The 27,003-nt window shown below is 49.4% G+C and overlaps 1 protein-coding gene across 1 annotated transcript in view; it reads left to right on the top strand.

Moving 5' to 3' along the window:
* sdha (succinate dehydrogenase complex, subunit A, flavoprotein (Fp)) overlaps positions 1 to 2,336 on the top strand; it is a 70,239-nt gene extending 67,903 nt beyond the window's left edge. The window contains exons 9-10 of the mRNA XM_085993356.1: positions 201 to 314; positions 1,510 to 2,336. Coding sequence (XP_085849482.1) covers positions 201 to 314; positions 1,510 to 1,596 — 201 coding nt within the window. The 3' untranslated portion in view covers positions 1,597 to 2,336. The remainder of the gene's footprint in view (positions 1 to 200; positions 315 to 1,509) is intronic.
* The last annotated feature ends 24,667 nt before the right edge of the window (positions 2,337 to 27,003 follow it).

The following is a 27,003-nucleotide window of genomic DNA, read 5'->3' as shown; positions in this document are numbered from 1 at the left end:
ATTGGCCAGGACACCAGGGAGAACTCCCCTGTTCTTTTTTGAATAGTGCTATGGAATCTTTTACGCCCACCTGAGAGGGTAGATGGGGTCTCGGTTTAACATCTCATTTGAAAGACAAAGGACTGAGGATGTTTCTGTGTTCATTTGTCTAAAATGTGCAGCAATTTTTTTTCTCTGTTTGATTTCTGTTCTCATTTTAGGTGAGAATCGATGAGTATGACTTTTCAAAACCATTGCAAGGCCAAGAGAAAAAATCATTCAATGAACATTGGCGAAAGCACACTATCTCACGTGTGGATCCCAAGACTGGAAAGGTGAGAATTGTTGACTGCAGCAAACAGAAGATAATTTGCACAAGCGGATTCCTTGAATGCTCTTCATTACTGAAATTACCGTTGCATTTTTTTGTAATTACAAGTTTTTAATATTAAAAGGTCAATTTAACAAATGCCGCAGTCACCGAGAGTCCTCACTTGCTGGCCACATAAACTGGGAAATTACAGGTGCTCTACCCATGACTTTGCATTGTTAAAATTAATGGTCAGAAAATCGTGGGCAACTCTATACGATGAGGCTCCACACGAGTAGAATACATGAAATCCTTGATGTAAAACTTGTTTTTTTTTGTATCTTCACATTCGTCCCTGGGAGAAGCGTGTGAAGTAGTGGAAGGATTTGCAGGTTGATTAACAGCCTGACAGGCCACAACGTGAACGTTCCTCCCTTGGCCGTAACCATCTTTATACCAGTCGATAAGGTGGTTAGTCCTATATGGCGAGAGGGTTTTATGGGCTCTCACGATCCATATGAAGAAGAGGGCCACCCACACACACCAGCCATGAGTATCCCGCTGGATATCACCCTGGAATTCAGAGCCGGAGCTGTCTGGAGTGGGGTTCAAACCCTGCACCTGCTGACACAGGCAGGAATGCTACCACTGAGCCAAAGGCTCGCTGTGCAAGAGCTTGTGTGCAGTAGAGTCTGATTAATATGGAGCATCTGAAATGCAGTGTTTCTAATCAGACTCCACGTGGGGTTTCAATAATACACTAATTAGGAGCATGTGCTTATGAAGAGGTGAAAAGTAAATGTGTGAAGCATGAATGCACTAAATTAAACGTTAAGTCAGCTTTCATGCAGTTATCCCATTAGATATGGAGCATAGGTTTTAAAACTAGGGTAGGGGAGTCTATGAGCGGATGCTGGGAGTCATCAGTTTTTTGCCTGTGTGGAACTGTCTCAAATTTTCCTCTATTAGTTGACTTACTGGCAGTTTCTGAATTAATGTTATTTTTTTTGGTCTTTTGAAATGAGGATGGGTGTCCTGGGAAGTACGTCCATTTCTGCTGGCCATTCTCCACACAGAAAAGATTGAAATCCCCTCGGAGTGCCCAATCCTTGGAATTTGTTGTTTGAATTGAAGTAGAGGTGCAGGGAGAGGCAAGGATACAGGGCAATAAACATGTTTCTGTTCCGAGCATTTATTTGTAACTTTGTTTTAAATTCCAGGTTACGCTGCACTACAGACCTGTAATTGACTCAACGTTGGATGCAGAAGACTGTGCCTCCGTTCCACCAGCAATTCGTTCTTATTAAATCCAACTAGGCTGGTACATCCATTAGAAACTAGATTGACATAATAAAAGTAGCTACTTGTTTCTATATCTAATAAAATTCTACGTAATATTGTAATTGCAAAATATGATCCATTTTGAACTGTCCTTTCAGGAAACTGTGCATATTTTGTAACTATATGTATATTGTAAAAGATAAGCTGCGTCTTTAATATCAGTGTGACTGCTAAATCTACATGAACAGTGCTGTGTTTATACATACAGTGCATTTATGTATTCCATAAAAATGCCCTCTCTATTTTCAGTAGAATGTGTAGTTATGCAGCAGCATCAGAGAGCATGCACTCTATTGAAGATACTAGAGGTTTCTCTGCCGGTTCAATAAAATATAAATTCATTGCAATGCCAGGTGACTATGTTCTTAAAATTGTAAAATCCTCTCTCTCAATAATTATTCTGTTGATGATTATTCTATCTTTCCACTGATACGGAATAAATGTTGAGGTTAACTCCAATTCAGTGGGACATTTTCAAAGTCAAGTCAAAAGCATTTATTTGGCTGCTGAATGACAGTACCAGTGTAGAATGTGCATGGGAGAGCTGTGGAGCACAAGTCCTATTCAATGCTTTGGTCGTTTATTATGCCTTGCACACATTTGCTGATAAAATGTATAAAAGTTTTACTTGAAAGTTCAGATTGATTTACATATTTATTTGCTTATCGTAGTTCTTGTGAATAAATCAGGGTTCAACACTTCCAAAGTATTTGTCAATCTGTTTGAGACATTTTCATAACTATATTCATATGAGTGAGTCTCATGGTGTTGCTGAAATAAAAATGACAAAATCCATATCTAAAATGACAGAGTTGTATTTATATCACACCTTTCATGACCTCAGGATATCCCAAAGCACTTTACGACTGCTGAAGTACTTTTGAAGTATAGTCACTGTTCTAACATATGAAACGCGGCAGCCAATTTGCACACAGCAAGGTCTCACAAACAATATTGAAATAAAGGTATGTTGGTTGAGGGATAAATATTGGCCAGATCACTGGGAAGAACTCCCCAGTTCTTTGAATAGTACCGTGGGATTTGTTACGTCGACCTGAAAGGGCAGACTTTTCTTGGTTTAACATCTCATCCAAAAGACGACACCTCCAACAATGCAGCACTCCCTCAGTACAGCACTCGAGTGTCAGCCTGGATTATGGTTTAAGATAATAAATGCGAAGGACATAAGCTTGACAAGGACCAGGGTAATAGATTGGAGAAAAGCTGACTTTGAGGGGCTGAGAATAGAACTTTGGAAAATAAAATGGACAACAATATTGGCAAACGATGTAGAACAGCAATGGGAAACATTTAAAACGGTGTTCAACAGAGCCCAAGAAAAATATATTCTGCTAAAAAACAAGAACAAACTAAACACTAATGAGAATCCATGGATGAATAAAGACACGAGGGAAAAATTGAGGGTAAGAAAAGAGGCATACACTAAGTACATGAACAGCAGAGGAGAGCATAACGAGGGAGAATATGAAGAGAGCAGGAGATGAGGGATGTGGGAGTATAAATACACTAATCACTAAAAGTTGCGATGCATGCTAATAAGGCCATAACAAAAGCAAACCAAGTACTATGGTGTATTTCTAGAGGGATAGAATTGAAAAGTAGAAGTTATGCTAAACTTTTATCGACTGTTCGTTAGACCACACTTGGAGAACTGCGTACAGGTCTTGTCACCATGTTATAAAAATGATATAGAGGCACTGGAGAGGATGCAAAAAAGATTTACAAGGACAATACCACAACTGCAAGGTTATATATATCAAGAAAGGATGAACATTCTGGGTCTCTTTTCTCTTGAAAAGAGAAGGCTGAGGTGACCTAATAAGAGGTCTTTAAAATGATGAAATGTTTTGATAAAGTAGACACAGAGTGTGTTTCCACTTGGGGGAAGAGCAAAACTAGAGGTCATCAATATAACAAATCAAAGAAATCAAATAGGAAATTCAGAAGAAACTTCTTTACCCAGAGAGTGGTGAGAATGTGGAACTTGTTACCACAGGGAGTAGTTGAGGCAAATAGTATCAATGGCCCAGATATTCCGAACGCAGGCCTCCTGTGGGTGGAGGACTGCGATCTTGAAAAATCTGCGCCCTTACCTGAGGGCTCCCGGGAGGTGCACAGTTCTGATGCTGGCCTCTCCAAACTGCTGGTGCGCAGGTAGTTCGCAGCATCCCTGGGATCACATGGGCCATGGGGAGCCAATCAAAGAAGGGAATTTCCCTTCATACATTTGACAGGAAGACCTGTCAAATATATGAATGGAGATCACCCCCAAAACATAGTAAAACTTTAAATAATTTTTTTTAATCACATTTTTAAAATGACTTGAAAGTACAAATAAATTAACTATTTTAAACAAAACTTTAAATTTTTGAAAAAAATAATTAAAGTTTTTTACAGGGCTAAAAATAAACTTACCTTTTTTAAAGTATTTTTAAATGGTAAATCAGTGGAAATTAAAAAAAAACTTTTTTCAACTCTTATCCTGGTAAAAGCAGGCCTTATGCCTGCTTTTACCAGGCGCAAGAATTGTAAGGGTTTTCTGCGGGCGAAGGGTCTCCAAAAAGCAGAACTCTACCCCCGCAGGGGCCCTTGTCCAGGGCAGCCGGAGGATCTGTCAAGTGCTTTCTTGACAGATCGGAAATGCCGCTTACCAGCACGTGCGCAGTGCATGCCTGAAACCGGCATTTCCGATGTCCCTACGTGTGAGTACACCGCGTACCCACCCGTAGGGATCGGAATATCCGGCCCAATGTATTTAAGGGGAAGCTAGATAAGCATAAGGGAGAAGGGAATAGAGGGTTATGCTGATCAAGTTAGAGGGGGAAGGATGGGAGGAGGCAGTTCGAGTGGAGCATAAACGCTTGCATGGACTGTTCGCCTCAGCTACTGTTGTAATGTAGGAAGGTCACGTCTATTTGCAACACCAGATTTCCAATTAGTCCCCTTGGAGAACAAGACCAGATTTCTGATTGGTTCCCTTGGAGCACAAGACACACCCAACAGTTTGTTAGAATGTGTAATTCGATCCTGCCTGCTGTAGACAACCCTGCAATGTGTAATTTGATCCAGTCTTGCCAGACTACAGAATGTGGAAGTCTAATCAGCTTTGTGAAGTCCTTTGTTAATAGTATTCTGCAATTGGAATTATCGTTGTCCTTGGCTGGTAAAATAAAAGACTTTGGCCTAGAAATTCAGTATAGCCACATTTGGGGCGCTACAGCCGGGCGTTCGCTAAATTTAGTGCCCGGCGCAACTTAGCACCACCTTCGCCGATATTCAGTTGCATTGCCCCAAGAGGTTGCTGCTACGCTAAAGCAGGCAATGCACGACTATCATAAGGCGCTAAGCTGGCGAGCCAGGGCGCAACAACCGAGGGCAGGCGCAGCGCTGGTGCGGCGAGTTGCTGATTGAAGGCAGACACGCTGGTGCCAGTCAGCTCTTAAAGGGGGAGGGTGGATTTGTTTGGCTGCCACGCCCTGCACACTGCAGCCCTGATTCAAGGCCTGAACATAGCTGCTTCAACAGTTCAACGCCCACGACTATGGAGAAGGCTAGGGAGTGAGCGCAGCGCTTCAGCGAGGGTGCCCTGACGGTACTGGTTGGCGCAGTGGAGCGCAGGCGACCTGTCCTCTTCCCTGATAGTGGCAGGAGGCCGCTGCCCAGCGAGTATCGAAAAGCCTGGAGGGAGGTGGCAAACAGGGTGACCTCCAACAGCATGGTTGGCAGGACTCCTGTGCAATGCAGAAAAAAGTTCAACGACCTCACTCGGGTTGTCAGGGTGAGTACCCTTTCCAGTATCCTCCTCATCCCTGCATATGCACCTCACTTTATGGCCAAAGGAACCTGAAAGCCCCAATGCCCAGCCCTCATCCAGCAGCCATGGGACTCTCATGAAAATCACTTGCACATTCAGCACTTTAGACACTGTCAGGGCTATTCCACCATGGGAGGCAGTGCAGGCAAGATCAGGGCTTGACACTGTCAAGGCTATTCCACCATGGGAGGCAGTGCAGGGAAGATGAGGGCTTGACATGGTCAGGGCTATTCCACCATGGGAGGCAGTGCAGGCAAGATGAGGGCTTGAAACTGTCAGGGCTATTCCACCATGGGAGGCAGTGCAGGGAAGATGAGGGCTTGACACTGTCAGGGCTATTCCACCATTGGAAGCAGTGCAGGCAAGATCATGGCTTGACACTGTACTTAGAGGCCGTCCTTTCTCTTGCAGGGCAAGCTGGCCCACAACCGCAGGCAGCAGCGACAGACCGGGGGAGGCCGTCCTGACCTCAAACAGCTCAGCGACCTGGAGCAGCTCAGTGACCTGGAGCAGCGTGTGGAGTGCATTATGGCAGGCCGGCTGATTGGCCCCGTCGCCAGTGGAGATGCCGACCCTGTTCTGGGAACCAATGGTAAGGTCATCACCTTTTTGACCTCTCTCTTTCCACTTGCGCCTCACACCAGCATCCTTTGCCACTATCAAACCAATGCAGTGCATAGCAGCACTCATGCCTCCCTCGCTGCCGCCCTGTCCTCTAAAGCAACTCTTGTGCCTCCCTGCTTTCAGATGGTGAATCGCCAGGTGAGGAGGCGGGCCCTCAAGCTGGCAATGTGTCTGAATCTGAAATCAAGGAGGAGGAAGAGGAAGCCGGCCCATCAGTGACACCCTCAGCCGAGGCAGCCCATGGTGGGGACGCATCTTCCCTGGAGGGGAGCAGGGGGGAAGGGTATGAGGAGAGTGAAGCTCCGGGGCCCAGCGGGCTGCAGCAACGCGGGAGGGGAGGGCAAGCTCGGCGGCCTTCTCCCCGGAGGGAGAGTCTGGCCTCGAGTCCTGCTACGGTGAGCGCAGAGGAGGTGCGGCTCCTTGCTGAAATGGGCACCCAGGCAGAGCGCAGGCACACTGAGCTCATGGCTGCAGTGGCAAGGATGCCTGACTCCATAGAGCCACTGGCAAGGAGTGTGAAGGGATTCGGGGCAACACAGGCCAGGAGTCTGCAAGAATTCAGTGCAGCACAGGCCAGGAGTCTGCAGGACTTCGCAGCAGCACAGGCTAGGAGTCAGCAGGACTTCACTGCATCACAGGTGGTTTCCAGCCAAGTGCTCAGTCATGCCGTGCATTCACTGGCTGGTGTGATGCAGACACAGACCAGGGCCACACGGGCACTAACTGCTGCCACCCTCGATGGATCGGCCAGGCATAAGAACATAAGAAGTAGGAGCAGGAGTAGGCCATACGGCCCCTCGGGCCTGCTCTGCCATTCAATAGGATCATGGCTGATCCAAATTTAGACTCACGTCCACTTCCCTGCCCTCTCCCCGTAACCCCTAATTCCCTTATCTGCTAGGAAACTGTCTATCTCCATTTTAAATTTATTTAATGTTGCAGCTTCTGCAGCTCTCTGGGGTAGCAAATTCCATAGATTTACTACCCTCTGAGTGAAGAAATTTCTCCTCATCTCAGTTTTGGAAGGGCAGCCCCTTATTCTTAGATTATGCCCCCTAGTTCTAGTCTCACCCATCAGTGGAAACATCCTCACCGCATCCACCCGATCAAGCCCCCCTCACAATCTTATATGTTTCGATAAGATCGCCTCTCATTCTTCTGAACTCCAATGAGTTGAGTCCCAACCTACGCAGCCTTTCCTCATACGTCAACCCCCTCATCTCCGGAATCAACCGAGTGAACCTTCTCTGAACCGCCTCGAGAGCAAGTATATCTTTTCTTAAATATGGAAACCAAAACTGCACGCAGTATTCCAGGTGTGGCCTCACCAATACCCTGTATAACTGAAGCAAGACTTCAATTTTTTTTGTACTCCATCCCCCTTGCAATAAAAGCCAAGATTCCATTGGCCTTCCTGATCACCTGCTGCACCTGCATACTAACTTTTTGTGTTTCATGCACCAGGACCCTCAGATCCCTTTGTACTGTAGCACTTTGCAGTTTCTCTCCATTTAGATAATAACTTGCTCTATGATTTTTTCTGCCAAAGTGCATAACCTCACACTTTCCAACATTATATTGCATCTGCCAAATCTCTGCCCACTCACTTAGCCTGTCTATGTCCTTTTGCAGGTTTTTTATGTCCTCCTCACTCACTGCTTTCCCTCCCATCTTTGTATCGTCGGCAAACTTGGATATGTTGCACTCGGTCCCTTCCTCCAAATCGTTAATATAGATTGTAAAGAGTTGTGGTCCCAGCACTGACCCCTGCGGAACACCACTAGTTACTGATTGCCAGCCCCAGAACGAACCATTTATCCCACTCTTTGTTTTCTGTTAGATAGCCAATCTTCCACTCATGCCAGTATATTACCCCCAATCCCGTGATTTCTTATCTTGATCAGTAATCTTTTGTGTGGAACCTTGTCAAATGCCTTTTGGAAGTCCAAATACACTACATCCACTGGTTCCCCTTTATCCACCCTGTATGTTACATCCTCAAAGAATTCGAGCAAATTTGTCAAACATGACTTCCCCTTCATAAAACCATGCTGACTCTGTCCTATTAAATTATGTTTATCCAAATGCTCTGTTATTGTTTCCTTAATAATGGACTCCAACATTTTGCCAACCACAGATGTTAGGCTAACTGGTCTATAGTTTCCAGCTTTTTGTCTACTTCCCTTCTTAAATAAGGGTGTTACATTAGCAGTTTTCCAATCTGCCGGGACCTTTCCTGAGTCCAGGGAGTTCTGGAAAATAATCACCAATGCATCCACAATCCCTACCACCACTTCTCTCAAGACCCTAGGATGTAGGCCATCAGGTCCGGGGGATTTATCCGCCTTAAGTCCCATTATTTTACTGAGTACCATCTCCTTAGTGATTTTAATCATGTTTAGCTCCCCCCCCCCCCCATTGCCCCCTGTTTGTCCAGTGTTGGGATATTTTTAGTGTCCTCTACTGTAAAGACTGATACAAAATATTTGTTCAGCGTCTTTGCCATCTCCATGTTCCCCACCACTAGTTTCCCGGTCCCATCCTCTAAGGGACCAACGTTCACTTTAGCCACCCTTTTTCTTTTTATATAGCTGTAGAAACTCTTGCTATCTGCTTTTATATTTTTTGCTAGTTTACTTTCATAATCTATCTTCCCTTTCTTAATTAATCTTTTAGTTATTGTTTGCTAGCTTTTAAATGCTTCCCAATCTTCTATCCTCCCACGAGATTTGGCTACTTTATATGCCCTTGTTTTCAGTCGGATACTATCCTTTATTATTTTACTAAGCCACGGATGGCTGTCTTTTCTTTTATTCCCCTTTTTCCTCAGTGGAATATATTTATCTTGAAAGATGTGAAATATCTCCTTGAATGTAGACCACTGCTCTTGTACCGTCTTACACTTTAATCTGTTTTCCCAGTCCACTTTAGTCAATTCTACTCTCATACCTTCATAGTCTCCTTTATTTAAGCTCAGTATGCTGGTTTGAGATCCAACTCTCTCATCCTCAAACTGAATTTGGAATTCAACCATATTATGGTCACTCATTCCAAGGGGATCCTTTACTAGGGCATTTTTTATTAATCCTGTCTCATTACACAGGACCAGATCTAAGATTGCCTGCCCCCTGGTTGGTTCAGTTACATACTGCTCAAGGAACCCGTCCCTAATACACTCTATGAACTCTTCCTCAAGGCTGCCATGCCCAATTTGATTAGTCCAGTCAATATGAAAGTTAAAATCCCCCATGATTATAGCTGTTCCCTTATTACAAGCCCCAACTATTTCCTGATTTATACTCCGACCAACAGAGTTGCAACTGTTAGGAGGCCTATAGACTACGCCCACTAGTGACTTTTTCCCCTTATTATTCCTTATCTCCACCCAAACTATTTCACTATCCTGATCCTTTGACCCAATATCATTTCTGACTGTTGCAGTGATTCCATCCTTGATTAACATAGCAACCCCACCTCCCATTCCTTCCTGTCTGTCCTTCCTAATTGTCAAATACCCTTGTATGTTTAGTTCCCAGTCATGATTATCTTGCAGCCATGTTTCCGTAATGGCCACCAGATCATACCCATGTGTAGTTATTTGTACCGTCAACTCGTCAGTTTTGTTATGAATGCTGCGTGCATTCAGATAAAGAACTTTTAAATATGTTTTCTGACAATTTATTCCTGCTTTTACCCCTTTTACTACTTTACCTTTATCATTATACATTCTGTCCCTTCCTGACATGCTCTGGTTTTTAATTCCCCCACTGCTACCTTGCTCTATTGCCTTCTCCGCTGTCATTTTTATTTTTCGCTCTCTTAAAACCTCCCCCCACTAATTAGTTTAAAGCCCTCTCTACAGCCCTAGTTATTCGATTCGCCAGGACTCTAGTCCCAGCACTGGCCAAGTGAAGTCTGTCCCAACGGGACAGCTCTCTCCTGTCCCTGTACTGATGCCAGTGTCCCAGGAAGCAAAACCCATTTCTCCCACACCAGTCTTTGAGCCACGCATTTAACTCTCTAATTTTATTTACCTAGCCAAATTTGCACGTGGCTCAGGTAGTAATCCAGAGATTATTACCCTTGTGGTTCTGCTTTTTAATTTGGCCCCTAGCTGCTCAAACTCCCTCAGCAGAACCTCCTTCCTTGTCCTATCTATGTCGTTGGTACCAACATGGACCACGACAACTGGATCCTCCCCCTCCCACTCCAAGTTTCTCTCCAGCCCAGAGGAGATGTCCTTAACCCTGGCACTGGGCAGGCAACACAGCCTTCAGGACTCTCGCTCTCGGCTGCAAAGAACTCTATCTATCCCCCTAACGATACTATCCCCTACCACTACAACATTTATTTTATCTCCCCCCACTTGAATTGCCCCCCGCTCCACGGTGCTGTGGCCGGGTTGCTCATCCTCCTCACAGTCCCCGTTCCCATCCTCACAGGGAATAAGAGCCTCAAACCTGTTGGACAAGAGCAAGGGCTGCGGCTCCTCCAACACTACCTCCTGGATCCCCGTACCTGCCTCACTTCTAGTCACACCATCCTGACCCTGGCCACGGACTACATCTGAATTAACTAATCTAATTGGTGTGACTACCTCCTGATACACAGAGTCCAGGTAACTCTCCCCCTCCCTGATGTGTCTCAGTGTTTGAAGCTCGGACTCCAGCTCTTCAACACGGAGCCGGAATTCCTCGAGCAGCCAACACTTACTGCAAATGTGATCGCCGTGAGCATCAATGGTGTCCACCAGCTCCCACATATTGCAGCAGCAACACATCACCTGATCTCCCATTCTATGTAATTAATTAAATTTATCAATATTATTCTTAAATACCCTCTGCCCCGATTCTAGATGATGAATATCGCACCTTAGAAACTATAAACCACAGAGTTTAAGCTTAAAAAAGAGAGAAATACTCACCAACCAATCACTTACCCGCTTTCTGGTGACGTCACACTTGGATTACTTTTTACCTCTCTCCTTCCCTCTGAGTTCCAAGATTGGAGATTGGTAAACCTTACCTAGGTCTCGGGAGCCTTTATACAGCCGCTCAGCCCGCGATTCCCGCCGATTCTCGCACATCGACGGGTCCCTCGCCGCGCCGCAGCAGCCCAGCAGTCTGTGCTTCAGCAGATTGCTGCGCATGCTGCAGTGCTGGCCCGTGCGAGTGCCAGTGCATCAGCTGACCAGGGAGTGCCTGTGCTCTGTCAGGTTGGCAGTATTCCTGCAGCCAACACTGTCACTCCTCCACTGCAGCTGCCACCACCCGTAGGACAGACTGCTGCCACCCAAGCAGAGTTGGAGCAGTCAGCAGCCGGCCCCTCTAGGCCCAGAGCTGGTCCAGGCCGACCCCCAAGGGCATCTGCCATCTCACCATCTGACCCTCAGCAGCCTTCCCCCAGCCTTGCTGCAGCCACTGGGGTCCCATTGAGGAGGAGCTGCAGGGCGGGAAGGGGCCACTCGTGGAAGCAAGGCAGATCACCATCGCAGGGGAAAAACTAGAAGGTGTGGCCAAATGTTTTTTTTATATATGAGGCCGAGAAGGTTTTTTGATATATGAAGGCCGAGACTGTTGTGTTTTTTGATATAGGAAGGCTGAGACTGTTGTGTTTTTTGATATATGAAGGCCGAGACTGTTGTGTTTTTTGATATATGAAGGCCAAGACTGTTGTGTTTTTTGATATATGAAGGCCGAGACTGTTGTGTTTGTTTTTTATAAAGGCCGAGGATCATGGTCATTTTTGTTTAACTACTTTTTTCATTTTCTGAAGGTTGGGAGAGCCAGTTATGTCTCTGACTGTTTTTTGGGGGGTTTCTCTGAATTCGTTTGTCATGCGGGAAGGGCAGAGAGTTTGCACAGTAAAAAAGTTTCTTTAATCGCATTGTCCATGTTTGCTTTTGAAAGTATTTGTTGCCTTGACCGGCTGAGGGCTTGCGGAGCGGCTCCATTCATCTTCTTTCATTGGCACAAGCCATTCCCTGAGAGGGGGCCTAGAACCGAGTTGCAATAAGCCGCCGACGGACGGCCCTTGCACTTTGTGCCTCCCTCCCGTGTTGGTGCTCCTCCTCCTCCTCCTCCTCCTCTGGTGGTCTTCCAATGCCTGCTGGCAGTGGCTGAGTCCTGAGGATAGCCAGGTTGTGCAGCATGCAGCACACTACCAGGAAATGGGAGACTCGCTCAGGTGAGTACTGTAGGGCTCCCCCGGAACGATCCAGACAGCGGATCCCTTGCTTGAGCACGCGGATTGTGTGCTCAATGATGTTCCTGGTCGCTTGATGGCTGCCATTGTATCGCTCTTCAGCAGGGGTGCTGGGCGCGCGGAGCGGGGTCATCAGCCAGGTGCACAAAGGATAGCCTTTGTCCCCGAGAAGCCATCCTCGTGGGTGAGCCTGGGCTTCAAAAATGTCTGCCACAGAAGTCTGGCGCAGGATGAAGGCATCGTGGCTGCTGCCTGGAAAGCAGGCATTGACAGCTAGTATGAGCTGCCTGTGGTCACACACCAACTGCACATTGAGCGAATGGTAGCCCTTCCGGTTGCGGTAGTCCTCGGCATTCTGTAGAGGTGCCCGCAAAGCCACATGCGTGCAGTCAATGGCGCCCTGGACCATGGGGAAGCCCGCTAATACTGCAAATCCCATTGCACGCTCTTGCTGCTTGTCCAGGGTCATGGGGAAGGAGATGAACTGATGTCTCCTTCTGAAAAGGGCATTGGTCACCTGGCGGATGCAGCAATGTACCACGAACTGGGAGATGTTGGCAATGTCCCCAGTAGCAGTTTGGAAGGAGCCGGTGACATAGAAGTTGAGAGCCACCGTCACCTTCACTGCCACCGACAGAGACGTCCTGCTCCTCAGCTGTGGCTGCAGATCTCTGTGAAGCAGGTGGCAGATCTCAGTGACCACCTCCCTTCTGAATCGCAGCCTCCGAACTCACTGCTCCTCAGACATGTTCAGATATGAGAACTGCTGGCGGTATACCCTGGGTGCGTAAGGCCTCCTGTGCCGATGCCTGTTGGCCCTTCTCTGTCTGGCCATGACTGGCACTCTCTCACGGCGTCTCTGAGCCCTTTGAATGCAATGCAGTAAGCCAACGACTCAAGGCTATGGCACTGAAAGTTAAATCCAAGTGCAAAGCTCTGGCCTGAAGCCAGAAGTACCTGTGCGAGCGCTGAGTCAAACCAGAAAGCTCTCTCCCTTTGTCTCTCTCCAAATACCCGTCTCTCACACAGAAGGATTGGCACAAAATGGCTGCCACTTATACTGCAGGAGGAGTTCCCTTTAATTAGCGCCCCCCGCGCCCTGCAGCGACTGGGAACCGTTCCCCTCTACCAGTCGCTGGGGGTGCCAGGCACACAGACGGGTGGCGCCACTGAAGTTCCGGTTCGGGGCGCACCAAGGGCGTTGCACCATGAAATGACGTCAGGATCTGCGTGCGCAGCTGAGCGGGTGCTGCGGTTTTGCGCCGCCGCTAAATCTTAAGTGAAGTTCGCGAGAGGCGCAGATTGTGCCACGCCCGGGCATTAGCCACTTAGCGCCCCACTTCTCCTCCTCCTAAGGCGCTAGCGGCTGGCACTAACAACTGAATTTCTAGGCCTTTATGCTCTAATTAGTGGGTTAGTTAATTCTTTAAAGTTTTATTTTTTTTCCATCTGGAAGTGTTCAAATTTCTTTAATTCTGAATGAAGTGTATAGTAAGCAGGTGCTTTGCTCATAAGTGCTGTTCCTAAAGTTCCCCTGGAGTTTGTAGCTCTCAATTGTTGCAGATTGAACTCCCTTGTGTGGGAACCGAGTGCGGTGCGATGTGGTGCGGCCAGAGCGCTGAGTTGGTGCGCTCGCGAACACGTGGTTGCTAATGGCGGTGCCCAGGAGCTGAACATAAATGCCAAGCCGGGCCGGAGAGCATGAAAGGGGGAAGAGTGAGCAGGGCCCCGAGCCCCGGGATCCTCACTCGCTGAGGCCGCAAGATTATTCACTGTTAACGAGAGGAGCATATGTGTGAGCAGAGAACTGTAGTGCAATCGATACAGGGAACTGAAAACACCTGTGAACAGATCTGAAACAGGCCAGTTTATCGTTAAATTAACTCAAGTTCTCTGACTCCCTTCAGATAGTAACCAGCCCTTTCAAAGAAACTGGGTGGCTCTGAAAAAAGCCTTTGGGTTATTAGATTAAATTTTGGCTGCTTCACTTGCTCTAGGAGCTCACAGCCTGGATGTTATGCAGCACCCCGCCCTGAGCGATGGTCATCCTTCGCAGCAGCTTGTTAGGCTCCTCATCGTTGCAGATAGCCAGCTGCCACCTGTTGCTGGGGAACTGCCCACCCCCTGGTTCCCCAACCAACTGACCCTCCTTCATCAGCACAAACAGGCCAGAACTTCTGCCTGGCATCAGTCTTGAAGCCCCGACCCGTTGCTGCAGAGCCTGAGTCTGGTCCCCACACCCAGACTCCCACACCGAGGCCATGGCCTACTGCTCAGGCCTGCGCCCTCCAGCCTACCCCACAGATTGCTAGTGATGGACCGGCAATGGCCCTCCGGTGCGTATGCGTAGCTGCAACATCAGTTCGCATGCACAGTTCTGGTGAGGGGAGGGCAGTGTTTAGGCCCCGCCCCGCGCCCCCATACATACGGAGAAAGACGCAGAAAACTGTGCAAATAAATACATTGATGTAGGAAACATGGCAGCCAATTTGTGCAAAGCAAACTCCCACAGACAGCAATGTGATAATGACCAGATAATCTGTTTTAGTGATGTTGATTGAGGGATAAATATTGTCCAGGACATCGTGGATAACTCCCCTGCTTTTCTTTGAAATAGTGCCATGGGATCTTTTATGTCCACCTGAGAGAGCAGACCCCTCAGTTTAATGACTCATCTGAAAGACGGCATGTCCTACATTGCTGCACTCCCTCAGCACTTCACTGGAGTGTCAGCCTAGATTTTTGTGCTGGCAACTCCTTGCTGGTCATGTGGGATTAGTGAAAAATTGAAGGGATAATTACTAGTCCTAGCCCCTTTAGGGCTACCCCAGATCAGGCATATTCCTCAGACGTTCTCTTTCAATTAAAGTTTGAGGTAGCCGAATGCTAAAGGCGCTTAATTGGGTCTAAAGGTCCGAACTATCTCGCCCTAAAGGAAAGGAACAACCTGAAAATGTTACCATCCTCCAGATAGCACTTTTAATAAGTTTAGCTAGACTGTAACGTTCCGGATATTATGAGGGTCTGGAAACCTCCCTCAGAATTCTGCAACTCCTCACCAGAGTGCACAGAGATTGAGTTTGCGAGTTTGATACAGAAGTCTTATGTAAGACAATTCTGAAAATATATAGATTCATTAAAGAACCGACATGTAATTTCCAGTTGGTGAGCCAATCGCAACATTAACAGTTCCAAAAAGAGAAAGCTTACAATCCTATTATCAGAGAACCTTATTCTCAAATCTTAACTTCGCTACAGTTTTACAGTTCTTAGTTTTCTACAGGATATCCACCAAAATCAAATACAGTACCTTTGATCCCTGAGGAACAAAGAGTTGGAGACTTATAGAGCCACCTCTGAAGCCGAGAATCACTTTGCCTCTTTAAAGCGAGTCTACTATCCCATTTGATAGTCCAATATTTATACCCTTTTCCAGTGGTATTTCCTTTAAGGTTCTCTGCTGATGTAAGCTAATTATTTCTAGTCATTTTTCTGCTGACCCCTGAAATTCTTAGTCACCTCAGTTGGTAGCATTACAGAATTATGGGGAAAAATTCAGTTGGTAGCGCCACCCGTTAGCACCTTAAGAGGGCGCTAAGTGGGGTGCAAACCAACTAGAGCCTGGGCACGGCGATATCTGCACCTCTCACGAAATTGACCAGACATTTTGCGGTGGCGCTAAACAATACCGCCTGATCTCGTGCGCACGCAGATCTTGACGTCATTCGAGAGTGCAACGCCCTTGGGGCGCCCCGGACCAGAAATTCAGTGGTGCCCCCCTCCTTTCCGCCTGGCGCTACCAACGACAGGAATGCATCCCAGTCGCTGTGGGGCTGGGGGGGGTGGGGGGCGCTATTTAAAGGGGGCCTCTTCCTGGCTTTTGTGTGGTAGCCATTTTTGCACCACTCGTTCTGAGAGAGAGAGAGAGATTTGGAGAGAGACAAAGAGAGAAAGAGAGACTTCTGCATTGAGTCAACGCTGTCTGAGGTAGTTTTGGCTTCTGACCATAAATTTGCAGGTACTTTGCTTTTTGACCTTCATAACTTTGATTGCCCAGATACTATGGGGGCTGCAATGGATGGTAACGTCATCCTTCTCCATCACATTCGGAGGACACAGAGACGCAGAGAGAGAGTGGCAATCATGGCCAGACGGAGGAGGGCCAACAGGCCTCGGTACAGGAGACCTTACCCTCCCAGGGTTTTTCACCAACAGTTCTCCTACATTAATATGTCTGAGGAGCACTGTTTGCAAAGGCTGCGATTCAGCAAGGAGGTGGTCACTGAGTTCTACCACCTGCTTCAGCCAGACCTGCAGCCTCAACTGAGGAGCAGGACGTCTCTGTCAGTGGCAGTGAAGATAACAGTGGCTCTCAACTTTTATGCCACTGGCTCATTTCAATCAGCTACTGGGGACATCAATATCTCCCAGTTCGCGGTGCATTGCTGCATCCGTCAGGTCACAAATGCCCTCTTTAAAAGGAGATGAGAGTACATCTCTTTCCCCATGACCCCAGACAAGCAGCAAGAATGCGCAATGGGCTTTGCGATGATAGCGGGCTTCCCCATGGTGCAGGGTGCCATTGACTGCAAGCATGTGGCTTTGCGGGCGCCGCAAGAGAATGCCAAGGATTTCCGCAACCGAAAGGGCTTCCATTCCTTAAATGTTCAGTTGGTCTGTGACCACAGACAGCTGATACTCGCTGTCCATGCCCACTTTCCAGGCAGCAGCCACGATGCCTTCATCCTGCGCTAGACTTCTGTGGCAGACCTTTTCCAGGCACCGCATCACTCAGGAGGTTGGCTTCTCGGGGACAAGGGATATCCTCTGTGCACCTGGCTGATGACACCGCTCCGTTCACCCAGCACCCCTGCTGAGCTACGATACAACAAGAGCCATCAAGCTACCAGGAACATCGTTGAGCACACAATCGGCGTGCTCAAGCAACGGTTCCGCTGTCTGGACCATTCTGGAGGAGCCCTGCAGTACTCGCCTGAGTGAGTCTCCCACTTCGTTGTTGTGTGCTGCACGCTGCATAACCTTGCAATCCTCAGGACCCAGCCAATGCCACCAGGCTTTGGAGCACCACCAGAGGAGGAGGAGGAGGAAGATGAGGAGGATGATCATCAGCAGCACCAAGGTGGGAGGGAGGCACAAAGTGGAAGGGCCGTCCGTCAAAGGCTCATAGCAAGTCGCTTCTAGGCCCCCTCTGAGTGAATGGCTTCTGCCATTCAAACAACCTGAATGAAACCATCCCACAACTCCTAAGCCAGTCAAGGCAACAATGAGTGCAAAGACCAAACATGTACATTTTGAATACAGACACTTCTTTGTTTCACAAACTCTGTGTGTCTCATTTCCGCATGACAAAGTAATAGAAAGAAACACAAAAAAAAGCAGTCATTCACATAAATGGCTCTCACAACCTGGGAACAATGTCCAACAGTAACAAAAATTTGACCACGAACCTCGGCCTTCAATAAAACAATTAAAAACATTTTGCCACACCTCCTACTTTTGCCCTTCGAGGGTGTTCTGCTTCGCTTGCGAAATTCCCCCCTTCCCACTCTGCAGCTCCTCCGTAATGGGACCCCAGTGGTTGGAGCAAGGCTGGGGGAAGGCTGCTGAGTGTCAGAAACTGAGACTGCAGATGCCCTTGAGGGACGGCCTGGACCAGCTCTGGGCCTGGAGGGTCTGGCTGCTGACTGCACCAACTCTGCATGGGCAGCAGCAGTCTGTCCTACAGGTGGTGGCAACTGCAGTGGAGAAATGCCAGTGGTGGCAGCAGGAATGCTGTCATCTTGAGAGAGGACAGCAACCCCCTGCTTGACCGACACACTGGCACTCCCACGTGGGGGCAACACTTCAGCATCTGGAGCAATCTGATGGAGCACAGATTGCTGGCCTGCTGCGGCGCGGTGAGAGCCCCGGGGAAATCTGCCTGATCCAGCAAGGGTGGCAACAGTCAGTGCTCGCATGGCCTCAATCTGCGTCTGCATGAGACCAGCCACTGACTGCATTGCAGCATTAAGCATTTGCGTGGCAGCCGCCTGTGCTACAGCGACGTGCTCCACAAAGAGACCTACATCAGAATGCTGTTCATCGACTACAGCTCAGCATTCAACACTATCGTCCCCAACAAGCTGGCCACCAAACTCCACACTCTTGGCCTGAACACTTCCCTTTGCAACTGGACCCTGGACTTCCTAACAAACAGACCCCAGTCTGTCAAATTAGGTAACCACACCTCCCCCCCCCGACCCTGAACACGGGGGCCCCACAAGGATGTGTGCTGAGCCCCCTCCTCTACTCCCTCTTCACCCACGACTGTGTGGCTGTTCATGGTTCCAACACCATCATCAAGTTTGCGGATGATACCACGGTAGTAGGCCAGATCACCAACAACGATGAGTCAGCCTACAGGGAGGAGGTCCAGCATCTCGTGAAGTGGTGCGCCGATAACAACCTGGCCCTTACCATCAAGAAAACCAAAGAAATCATTGTGGACTTCAGGAAGTCTAAAGGCGGAAGTCACACCCCCATCCACATCCATGGGGCTGTGGTGGAAAGGGTGGACAGCTTTAAGTTCCTCGGAGTCCACATCACGGAAGACCTCTCCTGGTCCCTCAATACCTCCTCTCTGGTGGAGAAGGCCCAGCAGCGTCTATATTTCCTAAGGAGGCTGAAGGGATGTAACCTGTCACCCCTGATCCTCTCTAACTTTTACCGCTGCACAATAGAGAGCATCCTGACGAACTGTATCACAGTATGGTATAGCAGCTGTAGCTACTATGACCGGAAAGCCCTGCAGCGGGTAGTCAAAACTGCCCAACGCATTACCGGCACCCGGCTACCGACCATAGAGCACATATACCAGAAACGCTGTTTACGGAGGTCACGGACCATCATCAAAGACCCTACCCACCCCAGCCACAGTCTGTTCGCCCTCCTGCCATCTGGGAGACGCTACAGATGCATTCGCACCCGAACGACCAGATTTAGGAACAGCTTCTTTCCCAGGGCTGTCATCCTACTGAACTCCACAAATAAACTCTAAAGCCTGCACATCTGCCAATGCACTTTATTATGGTTATGTTTATGTTAATGTATTACAAGACAAATGAATGTTGAATGTTTAAATGTCTTAATCTAAACTCTCGGGAGCCGCAAGCCTACATTTCGTTGTACTGCACTTGTGCACTAACAATAAAGTTGATTATTATTATTATTATTATTATTATTACTCCTTGCCAGTGATTCAATGGATTTGGGCAACCTTGTCACTGCAGCCATGAGCTCAGTGTGCCTTTGCTCCGCCTGGGTGCTCATTTCAGCGAGGACCTGCTCCTCGTCTGCGTCCAGTGCAGCAGGACTCGAGGCCATACTCTCCCTCCGGGGAGAAGGCCCCCGAGCTTCCCTACCCCCATCGCGTTGCTGCAGCCCGCTGGGTCCTGGATCTTCACCCTCATCAGACCATTTCCCCCCGCTCCCCTCCAGGGAAGGCATGTTCCCAGTGTGGGCATTGGCTGCCTCGGTAGAGGCTGGCGCTGATGGTCCGGCTTCCTCTTCCTCCTCGCCTTCAGCTTCACTCTCACTGGCAGCTTGAGGGCCCATCTCCTCACCTGGTGAATCACCATCTGAAAGCAGGGAGGTACAAGAGTGGCTTTAGCGTGAGGACAGGGTGGCAGCAAGGGAGGCATGAGTGCAGCAATTTAGTGATTTGGATTGAAAGTGCCAAAGGCTGGTGTTGTGAGGAACAAGTGGAAGGAGAGAGGACAAAAAGGTGATGACCTTACCATTGCTGTCCAGGACGGGGTCGGCGTCTCCAGTGGCGACGGGACCAATCACCCGGCTTGCCACAATCTTGTGGACGCGCTCCTCAAGATCGCTGAAGGGTTGAAGCTGAGGCCGCCCTCCACCGGTCCGTTGCTGCTGTCTCCTATTATGAGACAGCTTGGCCTGCAAGAAAAAGGCGTCTGAGTAAATATACAGCCATGGTCTTGCCTGATATGCCTCCCATAGTTGAATAGCCCTTACTGTATGCAGCCATGGTCTTGCCTGATGTGCCTCCCATAGTTGAATAGCCCTTACTGTATGCAAAGTGTGGAATGTGCGTGTGTGTTTGATGAAAGGGCCATAGGTGTTGGATGAGTGTTGGGCATTGGGGTTTTCAAGACCCTCTGGCCATAAAGTGAGGTTGAGATGGAGGGATGAAGAGGTTTTGAAAAAAAGGCACTCACCCTGACGACCTGAGTGAGGTAATTGACCTTTTTCCTACATTGCACATGGGTCCTAGGCACCATGCTGCTTGAGGACACTCTCTGAGCCACCTCCCTCCACACTCTTCTGTACTCGCATGGCAATGGCCTCCTGCCACTCTCTGGGTACAGAATAGATCTTCTGCGCTCCACCCCATGAACCAGAGCCTCCAAAGCCCGCTCGCAGAAGCGCTGTGCTCACTCGCTGGCCCTTTCCATAGTGTCTGTCTGCTAGATTTAGCCACAGGTCTGCCCAGGCCGAGATTCAAGGCTCCAGTGAGCAGGGTGTGGCTGCAGAGCAAGATCGACCCTCCCCTTTAAGAACTGACTGGCGCCAGTGTGTCTGTGTTCAATCACTAACTGACAGCAGCTGTGCTGCGCCCGCCCTCTGAGGTAGCGCCTCGCTCCTCGGCCTTAGCGCCTTAAGAGAGTTGTGTAGCGCCTGATTTAGTGCTCCAATCACCTCCAGGGGCGATAAAAGCCAAGTTTGCTGTCGGAGGTGATAATTAGCGCCAGGCGCTAAACTTTGCGCACTGCCAGTAATGGCTCCCCATATGGGGCGATACCGAATTTTTCCCCCATGTCTCTTCTCTAGGTGTTCTAAGTTTACCATAAAAAATGGTGTAACGGCAGGTGTGTTTTACTTGATGTCATTTTTATGAAAGCAGATGTTTCTTACTTTTATGTGCTTCTTTACGAAGTGTAAATTAGAACACCTTGTACAGGGTGAACCATTGTTTGATTCCGAAAGACTATCTTGTGTTGCAGTGGTAGATTCTCGCTGTACATTGTGTGATGAAATATGCCATTCATCAGGCACGCTGTATTCTCTGTGTTTGATTGTGCCTGTGACTGTGACAAGCAGGGGAGTTTAGCTTCAGTTTCATTTCCTTACCTGTATTGTATTTTAGCTTCAGTTTCATTTCCTTACCTGTATTGTATTGTGTGTAGGGCTCCGCCCATACCTGGCCCCTACTTAAGCAGGCCCCAGCGTGTCTCACAGGCACTACAGCAGATCTCTGGATGAGAGACACTTCTCCACTGTGTATTACTTTCTGAGTTAATAAAAGCCTTGCTTTGCTCCGTTAACGTTGAGTCTCGGATTCATTGAGGCACATCAATTTTATTAACTCAATTTTCAACGCAATGGATCAACTCTTGAAACCCGAACGTTTGGATTTGGACCCGCATGCTTCGGACGCATCGGCAAGATTCGGACACTGGTTTAAGTGTATGGAATTCTTCCTGGACAATTCCGCAGCCATCACAGACGCTATGGACGCTGAAAGTATGAAACTCGGAATCCTGCGGAATTGGGTAAGCCACCGGGTTTACCCCCTCATCCAAGACGCCGACACGTACCCGGCCGCCTGCGACATCCTAAAGGCGCATTACCAGCAGCCTACGAACGAGGTGTACGCTAGGCATCTGCTCGCTACTCGCACACAGCGACCTGGGGAATCGCTGGATGAGTTCCTAGTCACCCTGAAAACGCTTGGCAAAGACTGCAAGTGCCAAGGTGTAAAAGCTGCAGTGTACACCGACGAGCTTGTTCGTGATGCCTTTATCACAGGCCTCAGCTCCACTTACATCCGGCAGAGACTACTGGAAAAAACGGGATTGGACCTGAAACAGGCTGTGGACACAGCGCGATCCCTGGATGTGGCCCAGAGAAACTCGGACGCCTACTCTTCAGCCCGCGCCGCCCACGCCGCCACGTGTGCACCAAGGGCGCCGCCATCTTGGAAGGCATCTTCCCTGCCCGGCAGCCCGACACCGTCGGGGCCCCGCTCTCCCCCCAGAAGCCCTACGACAGCCGCGACGCGTCGGGGCCCCAACTGCTACTTCTGCGGGCAGCCGAAGCACACCAGAAACCTGTGCCTGGCGAAAGGCACCACCTGCTTTAAGTGCGGTAAGAAGGGGCACTTCGGGAAGGTGTGCAGAGGGAACCCCGCTGGAAAACCCGCCACCGCCGCGTGTGCACCGTGGGAGCGGCCATCTTGGACGCCATCTTGACCGACCTCGTGGGGTCCGCCATCTTGTGAGCAGACAGCGTGGATGCCATCTTGTCTCGATCAGGGCCCTACAGTGGCATCGGTCACAGTGGACCAGACCAGACCGCACCCGCTATCCAAATCAATGGTGGACATCGAGGTAAACGGGTGCGGGGTTAAATGTTTAATTGACAGTGGAAGCACGGAGAGTTTTATTCACCCTGGACTAGTACAACAACTCTCTCTAATGGTGGTCCCTGCTCGGGGCACCATCTCTATGGCTGATAAAACCTAGACATCGACCATTATGGGTTACTGCGCGGTACAATTGTCCGTTAACGGAACTGTATATGATCATTTTAAATTACTAATCGTGAAGAGTCTATGTGCGGGCATGATCTTGGGCCTGGACTTCCAGTGCCACCACCAAAGCATCACGCTCAATTACGGTGGGTCCCAGCCGCCCCTCACAGTGTGCGGTCTGGCTACCCTGAAGGTAAAGCCGCCTTCGCTATTTGCGAACCTTACTCCCAACTGCCGGCCAATAGCGACCAAAAGCAGGAGGTACAGCTGGGAGGACAGACGGTTTATCGCGACCGAGGTGGACAGGCTGCTGAGGGAGCGCGTTATTGAACGCAGCAACAGCTCGTGGTGCGCCCAAGTGGTGGTGGTGAGGGGTAGCGAGAAGAAACGGATGGTGATCGACTATAGCCAAACGATCAACATGTACACCCAACTAGACGCCTACCCGCTACCCCGCATATCAGAAATGGTGAACCAAATTGCCCAATACCGGGTGCTCTCCACCATCGACCTCAAGTCAGCGTACCACCAGCTCCCTATCAGACCAGAGGACCGCCTGTACATTGCCTTCGAGGCGAACGGACGCCTCTACCAATTCCTCAGAGTCCCCTTTGGGGTGACGAATGGGGTCTCGGTCTTCCAGAGGGAGATGGACCGCATGGTCGATGACCACCACTTGCAGGCAACCTTCCCCTACCTCGACAACGTCACCATCTGTGGTCACAACCAGCAGGATCACGACTCGAACCTCGAGAGGTTCCTGAAAACCGCACAAAAACTCAACCTCACTTACAACGAGGACAAGTGCGTTTTCAACACCACGCGCCTCTGCATACTAGGCAGCGTGGTGGAGAATGGGGAAATCGGACCAGACCCCGACCGATTGCGCCCCCTACGGGAGCTGCCCCTGCCCAACACTCCCAAAGCCCTGAAAAGGTGCCTGGGGTTATTTTCTTATTATGCCCAATGGGTCCCCAACTACTCCGACAAAGCCCGCCCCCTCTTGAAAGCACCCTCTTTTCCGCTCTCTGCTGAGGCCCACGCCACCTTCAAAAGCATTAAGCGGGATATTGAGCGGGCCACGCTACAGGCAGTGGACGAGAACACTCCCTTTCAAGTGGAAAGTGATGCGTCTGACTTTGCCTTGGCGGCCACCCTCAACCAGGCGGGGCGGCCCGTAGCTTTCTTCTCGAGGACCCTCCAAGGGCCCGAGATCAGACACTCCTCCGTGGAAAAGGAGGCCCAAGCCATCGTGGAGGCAGTGCGCCACTGGCGCCACTACCTAGCCGGCAAACGCTTCACCCTACTTACCGACCAGCGGTCGGTAGCGTTTATGTTTAATAATAAACAGAAGGGGAAGATTAAAAATGATAAGATTCTCAGGTGGCGGATCGAGCTCTCCACCTTCGAGTATGACATCATTTACCGGCCAGGGGCCCTTAACGAATCCCCCGACGCCCTCTCACGAGGGATGTGTGCCAGTGCCACCGAGGATCGGCTACAGACCCTCCACAACGACCTCTGCCACCCGGGGGTCACACGGCTGTTCCACTTCATAAAGTCCCGCAACTTACCCTACTCGATTGAGGAAGTTCGGTCTCTGACCAGGAACTGCCGCACTTGCGCTGAGTGCAAGCCTCGGTTCTACCGCCCAGATAGAGCCCACTTAATCAAAGCTACACGGCCCTTTGAGCGGCTCAGCTTAGATTTCAAGGGCCCCCTCCCGTCAGCCGACCGCAATGTTTACTTCCTGAACATTGTGGACGAATACTCCCGTTTCCCATTCGCCTTCCCCTGCCCAGACATGACCAGCGCCACGGTCATTAAATGCCTCAACAGCCTGTTCTGCCTGTTCGGTATGCCGAGCTACATCCATACGGATAGGGGGGCGTCCTTCATGAGTGAAGAACTACGCCAGTACATGCTGTCCAGGGGGATCGCCACGAGCCGTACCACCAGCTACAACCCCCAGGGTAACGGTCAGGTGGAGCGAGAGAACGGGACAGGATGGAAAGCAGTCACTCTAGCTCTAAGGACCAAGGGCCTCCCTACCTCCCGCTGGCAGGAAGTCCTCCCAGATGTGCTCCATTCGATACGGTCGCTATTGTGTACTGCCACTAATGCCACGCCTCATGAACGAATGTTTGTCTTCCCCCGGAAATCCACCTCAGGCGTATCCATGCCGTCATGGCTCTCCACCCCAGGTCCGGTATTTGTACGAAGGCATGTAAGGGGCCACAAGACAGACCCTCTCGTGGAGTCAGTGCACCTACTCCACGCCAACCCCCAATTTGCGTATGTCCGGCACGCCGACGGAAGGGAGGACACCGTGTCCGTAAAAGACGTCGCCCCAGCCAGTAACGACAACAACCACGACAACAACAGCAACAACGATCACAGCAACTCTTACCCACCCACTATTCTTTCATCACCCCCGGAAGAACATAGACCAACGGTGCCCCCACCAACTACCCCTTCAACAACCCTGGCGGCGCCCCCGGCAGAGACCCAGGAGGCCACCGGGGACACCCAGCCGACACCCGCGGCACCACAACAGCTACGTCGGTCACAGAGGACTACCAAACCCCCGAACAGACTAAATCTGTAGAAGGGGTGAATGTGATGAAATATGCCATTCATCAGGCACGCTGTATTCTCTGTGTTTGATTGTGCCTGTGACTGTGACAAGCAGGGGAGTTTAGCTTCAGTTTCATTTCCTTACCTGTATTGTATTTTAGCTTCAGTTTCATTTCCTTACCTGTATTGTATTGTGTGTAGGGCTCCGCCCATACCTGGCCCCTACTTAAGCAGGCCCCAGCGTGTCTCACAGGCACTACAGCAGATCTCTGGATGAGAGACACTTCTCCACTGTGTATTACTTTCTGAGTTAATAAAAGCCTTGCTTTGCTCCGTTAACGTTGAGTCTCGGATTCATTGAGGCACATCACATTGCTTTAATGGCCTTCTTGAAAGTCTGTACAAATCTTTCTGCCAAGCCATTTGTAGCTGGATGGTACGGGGCAGATGTGTAGTGGTTGATTCCATTTTTCCTCATGAAACCTTGGAATTCGTCAGAGACAAATTGTCGTCCATTGTCTGTGCAGATTTGTTCTGGTAGGCCATTTCTAGCGAACATGGTCCTCAGAACTGAAATGGTCTTTTCAGATGTGATTCATTTCATTTTAATGACCTTGGGCCATTTGGAATGTGCATCGACTGCAATCAAGAACATGGAGTCCATGAACGGTCCAGCAAAGTCGATGTGCACACGTTGCCATGGTGATGAGGGTCATTCCCATGGATGGAGAGGGGCTTGTGGTGGTGCGTTCTGGACCTTTTGACATCCTGAGCAGCTCTTTGTCAGGTCCTCAATCTGTTTGTCAATTCCCGGCCACCACACGTAACCACGGGCAAGGCTTTTCATCTTTACCGTACCTAAGTGGCCTTCATGCAGTTCATCTGGCACTCAGTTACGAAGCTTGGGAGGAATCACAACTCGTGATCTGCACATCAGTGTTCCCCGACACACTGATAACTGCTCCCTCCTAGCTGAGAATGCTGGAGACAATGAGTCACCATGCGCTGGCCTTCCCTTCAGTGATGTCATAAACTTTTGACAATGTAGGGTCATTGCGTGTTTCCCTTTCAATGAGGGAGTTTGTCACTGGTAGCTGCTCAACTATTGTCATGTGAAATACCTCTGCTGAGTCAACTGTTGTAGTTCTCTCTGAGGTCGGCAGTGGTAAACGTGACAAACCATCGGCGTTGCCATGTTGCTTGGTCCCCTTGTATTCAGTGTCATACAGGTGAGCCCCTAGGAAGAGTGACCATCGCTGTAGCTGTTGTGCCGTCATCACTGGAACGCCCTTCCTTGGGTTGAAGATTGAAATGAGAGGCTGGTGGTCAGTTAACAGTGTAAACTGTTGACCATACAAGTAGTGGTTGAATTTCTTGACTCCCCACACAAGGCTGAGGGCCTCTCGGTCAATCTGTGCATAATTGCGTTCAGCTGTAGTCAATGATCTTGAGGCAAAGGCTATTGGTCTTTCTGAGCCACCTGGGAACTTATGTGACAACACGGCACCAATGCCATGGGGTGAAGCATCACATGCCAGTCGAATAGGTAAGGATGGGTCAAAGTGAGCTAGCACCTCT

The sequence above is a fragment of the Somniosus microcephalus genome, chromosome 7 (genome assembly GCF_052327205.1).
Source record: "Somniosus microcephalus isolate GS21.2 chromosome 7, FLI_Smic_1.0, whole genome shotgun sequence".
NCBI lineage: Eukaryota > Metazoa > Chordata > Chondrichthyes > Squaliformes > Somniosidae > Somniosus > Somniosus microcephalus.
The sequence above is the reverse complement of the archived record's forward strand: the minus strand, read 5'-3'. Positions and strand labels throughout refer to the sequence as shown.